Raw genomic sequence first — 7,300 nt, 5'->3', positions numbered from 1 at the left:
GACTCGAGCTACCAAATAAGTTTATAAGAAAAATAAACATACGCCTTATGTCAATATCCAAAATCACTTTAATTTACTTTCTGTCATTAATTCGTCTCCGTTTGTCTTCTGCTGGGATTTTAATCTTAGTCTTGCAGTCAAAGAAAATGAAAAATCACTACAGAGCTAATTTTCCCCGTGATTGCAGATCTAAACATGACATATGGGGGATATCGGTCTCGGCAAGGATATGGAAATCATTTTTGCTCAAGAGAGGCTCGTTTCCCTCCAGAGATATTAGTAGCATCAGCAGAGAGAGAGAGTCACATGCTCTCTAAGTGGGTTTGCAGAATATTTTTCTCCAGCTGAGCAAAATGCTGCGAAAGACTCAAAGTCAGATAATGAGTTAAAAACCACTTGTATCGGATCAAGGACGGTTTAGTTAATTGGAGGTAGTCTGGCAATTGAAACGTTCAGTGAAGGGAAACTAAAATATCCTCCACAAAGCAGTCCTGCCTCAAGGCCCATTCAAGGTTCCTCTAGCGTTTGAACACATCACATCTCTATGTAGTGAGATTGTTTTGTCAACTTCTGTTTCCAGTAGTAAGTAGTTCTCTCAGGTAACCACCAAGCTCTAATTGTGTTTACTCTGTTAGTTTTGACACGTATTTCACTTTGCAAATGTACATTTTAAACTATGGACTGGCTAAATGTCTTTTCTATGATAACGTGTCTCTATTATGGCAAAATTAATAGATTTATGAAGCAAGCGAAGTGTCCTCCGTTTAGAGCAGTCCTTGAATCCATCACGTTGTATTTATCCGTCGTATATTGGTCATGTCTTGTTAATTAGCCAATCAGTGATGAGGATTGTAACCTACCCAATTCCTGGATAGGTGGGACTACAGAAAACAGAAGAACTAGTATGAGGGACCACACGTGGGTCGGGTCCTTAGTTTGTTAAAATGCGTCACGCGCTATACGTTTAAAGACAGACGTTTTGTATTGTTTAGTAAACAGTAAAGTAAGCCGTGCACTGAGCCGTCTTCTGTCTTTAATTCAGTTTAACGTTAGCTTGCGCGTGCAGCTGTTGCTAGTTAACTTTAGCTGTCACTTCCTCAGTTGAGAAGAGACTGCGTGGGAAACACGTCACGCTAAGTACGGTCACTACTATGAACAGAATTCATGTAAAAGTCTACGGTTATAAAGAAAATAGCTTTATGAGCGGTTGTGGCTCTTCTAGGCCGGTGTGCTTGGGAGTGCTGCAGCAGAGGAAGTGGTCCTCACGTGTGCCGCGGGAGGAGCACGTGAACCTGGACAGAGCGTCATGAGGTGTTCCTCCACAGGCCGCCTCTGGAGGGTCTGACGGGCTGTTTAGTGTCTGAGTTTCCACGGAACTGTGAGTACCGGCGGGATGCGTTGCATGAAGATGTGAGCGTCATTCCCACAGACTGCATCCCTCTGCCCTGTTCTCATTCCCGGCTGTGCTAGCTCTGCCATGGCAGGTCTGAACCCCAGGCAGACAGTAGTTATCTATGAGATCATGACAACCTGCTGTTTGATAACAGTAAGATAATCTTTTATACAAAATATTTATGACACACAGATTGTACATAAAAACATTTGTGAGCATATCAAACATAAGTGTAAACAGTATGCAGATACCCAAAGGCAGTAATTGAACTGTAATTTAATTTGAATATGGCGCCCATGTGTTCAATATGTCCATCTCCTCAACACAAGTGTCTTTTTCTCCTTCTGTTTCCACTGTCAGCCCCCCCCCATATGGTCTCTTACTGCCCCCTCCTCCATATCTCTCTTTTACATCGACATAAGAGAGGAGAACTGTGTGAACTCAAACCCCCGGCGAGTTTCAGTCGCACGTCTTGGTGCCCAGGCGATGCCTGCGTCACATCCACCCTAACCCTTCTAGCAGAGGCCCTGCTGGACATGAGAACTGTGTGGGATCAATGCTCCGGGCTTGGCCCGATCGCTCCCCTCACCCGTCTCAGCAGCACTTTCCAACCGAGCCACCGTCCGTGTGTGTGTGTGTGTGTGTGTGTGTGTGTCTGACGTCAGAGCGATGGAGATCGACGAGTGGGCCCACGGTGCCTTGATCTCACGGCCGCACACTTCGCGCCGACTTTCAGAGCATGACGTACACACACCAACCCCCTCCCTTCTGGCGCGTCCTAAACACTTCTCCCCTGTCCCAGTTGATTGGGGGGGGCTACAACCTGAAATTGTCCTCTGATAGTCTCCGACTGGTCAGGATGTGGAGGAGCATTGTGGCTCCTTTCCCCCTGGTTGTTATGGGGTTTTGGCCTCTAGTAATTATCTATAGCTGGGCCACTCCTTTCTGCTTCACACAGACTAAAGAAAGCCGTTTTTTGTTTTTGTGTCCTCTCCCTGAGTCAGCAGTCTATTTGAAGAAAGCAGGGTGTATTTAGTGGGAGGTTTCCTTTTTTTAAGACTGTGCTGTGACAGAAGTGGGTTACGGTTTACTACTAAATGGGAAGTAAGGGAACGTTCGTTTGAATGGGTTTTAATTTCAGGCCTCAGGGCAATAAAAATGAAAAAATATATAATACAAAAGGTGTGTCTTTTGAAATCCATATTGTCCCAAAAAAACCTGCTGAAATGGTGAGCTGTACTTGTACAACGAATCCACCCAGTATTGTCAGTGACTGTAAGATGATAAGGGAATTTTTTTAGTGTGTGAGAGTGAGAGTATCAATCAACTTGTACAGAGAACATAGATATTTAGTTTCAGTACAAAAGGAAGTTATATTCCTTCAGATTTTCATGAAATAAAACCCCTTTCTTGATACTATTTATGGTCTAGGATTTTTTTTAAATAACCGTTGCTCTGGTTTCTCCAGCCTGAACGGATTCTCCCAGTTCCAGGAGACGCTTGTTGTTTCCTGCTTTTGTTCCCAATCCAGTCGCTCTCACAGACGTGACATGTCCCACAGGCGAGGTTTTTTTTTTACCCGCTACACAGACTCCATCTTTGTAGTGTGTGGAAGTGCGCCAGCTTCGCTGTGTGCTTATTGAGTTATACGATCACATGGATACACATTGATTTGATTGATTTTTATCTCAATGTAAAAACATCCACAAGGTTGCTCTGCTGCCACTGGTAGGATGAGGTGCTGTATTTCTGTTCACCGTTTTCAAACGGATGTGACTAGTTTTTACCTGTTGGATGGAGCGCACAGGAGACGACGCAGTGGGTCGGGACGGTGTGAAAGAAGCTATATAGAATTTAGCAGCTTTTTTCAATAAATTGAACATACAGCATTAATGTGGTACATTCCTCAACATGTATCACACTTGATACCATGAAGCCTTTTTAAAGAGGAAGTTTAAAAGTGTAAATGTCAGGGCATAAAACCAATGATCTGTTGATCTTTATGAAGACCCGAGAGTCTAAAATCGTCACTGTTCACTCTCTTTACACTTGGGAGGCGATTGTGTATTATTACTGACAGGATTTATAAAAATGTTTGGTTCCACTTGAAACAGAAACACCACTTGCTCTCCTGTTGCATCTCTAACAAAATATCTGCTACGGCAATGTGTTTCTTCCCCCAGATGTCTGGGATGTGCAGTACTAAACAGCTGTTGCTGTAGCCTTCAGTAACCACAGGGGGAGCCTGAACAATGCAAAGCGACTGTTAACGTTGGTCAAAGAGCTCAGTGAGAAGTAGTTATGTCCCATTCACAGTTTTTGCTCCTGGATTGTCTCATAATCCATCAATTTCTATTTCTTATCTATTAAAACACTAAATCGCTGAACTGATGTGGTTACACTTCAAACTATCAGCGCTTAGCGTGTTGTTGTCTGCCGTCATCCGAATCATAGCTCAATCAAAATATGATGCAGATGAGCCCGAGGGAGTTTGATATGAGCTCGTATGATAAACAGCCGCTGCTCTGGCTGAAGGCGTCCGTATCTGACACCGTATTTATTGTTTTAGAACTTAGTACCCCACTGTGGAACACCATGCACCCAGCGATGACATAAAACACGGATGTCAACCAAACATACGGACTCAGGAAGAGGAAAACCAGTGGGATATACGTCCATTTCTTTTAATTACGAGTGCACATCTGGTTGTTTTGATCATACAGGTCACGTACATAAAAACATTCCATTTCAACAATGACAGTACCGTCTTTGGCAATGTACCAAATCATACATACTGTAGTTTACAGTATTTAAAAATGACAGCCATGAGGAGCTTCCCTGGAATGTGACGTGTTGGGACTCCACAGCAGAAACGTTTCGTGTCAAGATAATGTAGTGGACTTTACAAGGACTGTGTGGATGACTGTTTGCAGGGATGACATGCGTTAGGGACAGTGGATCTACTTTTATGCGATAGTAGTTCGCTGATCTTATTTTTCTTTGACCACTGCTGACGGAACAGTTGCACTATCCCCCAACAGACGAGCTACAGAGAAACCAACGCCTCACCTGCATCCAGAGTTACTTTGATCCAAGTGACATTTGAAAAGTTTGGACGGCTCCCATGCTGAAGCGACGACATGAGCTACCTCTTCCAGACGGAGGAGACGCTGCCTATTTGATGGAGCATGATGAGAGAATAAGTAAAGAACACATTCCACATAACATCAGTCACATTTCGTCCATTGCGGAGCCGCTAGTTGCTTGACACATTTACAGAAGAGGAATAGTACATTGCTGGCGTCGTCTTCCCTAGCTGCTGATCTTGGTCAGCATCTTGTTGATGGCCTGTTTGACATGCGTGGTGGAGCTGCGGCGTCTGGCCTTGCCCTGCACGGCCTTGCGGCGCCTCACCTCGCGGCACAGCTCGTGGAAGGCCTCGGCCACGGCGCCGCCCTCGTTGGCGCACGCCGAGCACTCGTAGAAGGCGCACGCCATCTCGGCGGCCAGCCGCTCGCCTTCCTCCGTGCCGACCTGCCGCACGTGGTCCAGGTCGGACTTGTTGCCGACGAGGACCAGGGGCACGTTCTTCGGCTTCTTCACGTCCTCCAGGAGACTTCGGAGCGGCGCCACCTCCTCGAAGCTCCCCCGGTCCGTGATGTCGTACACGATGACAAATCCGTCACCCCAACGCACATGACCCTCCTTCTGCTGGATGTCCTCCTGGGATGGAGAAAGAATGGTTAAAAAACGCTTATTGTAACTTAAATTTAGAGGATTGTCAAAGGAATAGTTTGTTATTTTAGGAAATTCCCTTGCAGATATTGAGATAAGATCGATACTGCTCCCATATCTGTATGCTAATACCAGCGGCCAATTAGCTTAGCATAAAGACTGGAAACGGAGGGAATCAGCTAGCCTGGCCCAGGTAATACAATCTGCCGACCTGCACATCTAAGACTTAGTGAATAATGTTATATCTCCTTTGTTTAATCTGTACAGAATGTGCCACACTATTTGGTGCCGAGGAACTTTGTCTTCTTCCTTAAAACCAGAATTTCTTTATTTTCAAACATGTTTTTGTTGTGGCTGAAAACAAACGAGATGTAAAAGACACAGAACGTTAATCAGTGAGTTTTGAGATGCTGGAGTGTGTTACCAGGCTAGCTGTTTCCATGTTTGAAGTGTTTGTGCTAAGCTAAAGGCTGCTAGCTGTAGCTTCATATTTACTATACAGCATGAGAGTTATATCAATCTTCTCATCTAACTCCTTGTAATGAATGGAATTTCCTAAAATATAAAACTATTCTATGACATTTTGTGACTCCAAACCATTTTTAAAAACATGAATAAGCTAAATGCAAGGACTTCTTTTCTTCCATCAGTGACTGTTTGCTCCCTGCACGCTTAATATTTCTATACCTGTTTGCATTTGAACATAAGAAGCTTCCGTTTTTGGTATACGCAGAAACCGTTGTCTCCAATTCCTGACCCCTGACCCCTGCTCCTTCACTCTCCCTCACCTGCCTAAGCCAGAAATTTTAACTCCGCAGCCGTCTCAGGATTGTGAACATTTAGGCATATCCTCCCTATTTGATCACGCTGTAGCAGAGACAGTCCCTCTGCTTGTAATGACCTCACTGGTCGTGTGGCAGACTCTAAACCGTAATCGGACTGGAGGGAGTCGCACAGATCCTGATTTCATAATTGTGAGAGGAAGCTTATCCCTCCGGAGAGAGAGAGAGAGAGAGAGAGTGTGACGTTTGTGTACCTGACTGACTTTTGAACCTGGAATTTATGAGCTGCCGATGGCGACTCCACCTCCACAAATCACGGAGTTAAAGCTCTGTGCTTTGTTCCAATCAGAGTCAGGAGAGACCTGACATTCAACACACGCCGTGTCTGGAAGCATTCAGACCGCATCCTCATGCCAGCTGAAAATAGACTACGCTATAATAAGAGAGAGAGAGAGAGGGATGACTTGGCTGAAGCGTCGCAGGGGAAATCAACCGCAAGCAGAACACCTACGCAGCTCTGCAGCATATTCATCTTCTGCCCGAGGACTTGCGCAAGCTCTCCCTCACGGCCAGGACCCGGCAATGCCTTCTGCCAGACTGCAGGAAATGGTCTTAGAGATCTAGAGTCTCCCATCCACTCCTACCATTACTTACACCACTGTCTCTCCAAAATACGGGCATTGAAGCTGATCTGCAGTATAAACAAGTGGAGCCAGCTTACCTCTTTTAAAGAAGTGTATAAAAGCTCTCAGTACTCTTCTAACTGAATGGTTTGAAGTTTGGATTGTTTTGCTGTCTCTCCTTCTGAAAATATACGTGTCAATTCTCACTATCTCAGTAATAAAGAAAATTCATTTTCTTTTCTTTTCTTACTGGGAGCCACACAATACATTAGACATGGAAGTAAACAGTTGGAGAAAGTCTGGAAGACGAGAGGAGGGAACCTTTATCAGGTAGACTTTAGGCTTTCACAATGTCTCTGTTGGATGTACAATTTATTAGACTTTTACTTCTATGTATAGCCTTTGTTATTTGAAATTATATAGAGGTACATATTAACGATGTCCCAATACCTGAAAGTAAGCACTCATTACCAATACCAGTGAAATTACATGATTCTCCATACCCAATTCAATACCACAGTAATAACGAAAGGTGTGTGTGTATATATATATATATACAGTTGTGTGAAAAAGTGTTTGCCCCCTTCCTGATTTCTTATCTTTTTGCATGTTTGTCACACTTAAATGTTTCAGATCATCAAACAAAGTTAAATATTAGACAAAGATAACACAAGTAAACACAAAATGCAGTTTTTAAATGAAGGTTTTTATTATTAAGGTGGAAAAAAATCCAAACCTACATGGCCCTGTGTGAAAAAAGTGATTGC

The 7,300-nt window shown here is 44.0% G+C and overlaps 1 protein-coding gene across 1 annotated transcript in view; it reads right to left on the bottom strand.

Moving 5' to 3' along the window:
• Nucleotides 1-2,268: 2,268 nt before the first annotated feature.
• The window catches only part of rerg (RAS-like, estrogen-regulated, growth inhibitor), a 38,408-nt gene continuing 33,376 nt past the window's right edge, over nt 2,269-7,300 (bottom strand). The window contains exon 5 of the mRNA XM_031865714.1: nt 2,269-5,116. Coding sequence (XP_031721574.1) covers nt 4,706-5,116 — 411 coding nt within the window. The 3' untranslated portion in view covers nt 2,269-4,705. The remainder of the gene's footprint in view (nt 5,117-7,300) is intronic.

Source organism: Anarrhichthys ocellatus, unplaced genomic scaffold (assembly GCF_004355925.1).
Source record: "Anarrhichthys ocellatus isolate YVR2014 unplaced genomic scaffold, GSC_Weel_1.0 scaffold33, whole genome shotgun sequence".
NCBI lineage: Eukaryota > Metazoa > Chordata > Actinopteri > Perciformes > Anarhichadidae > Anarrhichthys > Anarrhichthys ocellatus.
Note: the sequence above shows the minus strand (reverse complement) of the source record. Positions and strands in the feature narration are given on the sequence as shown.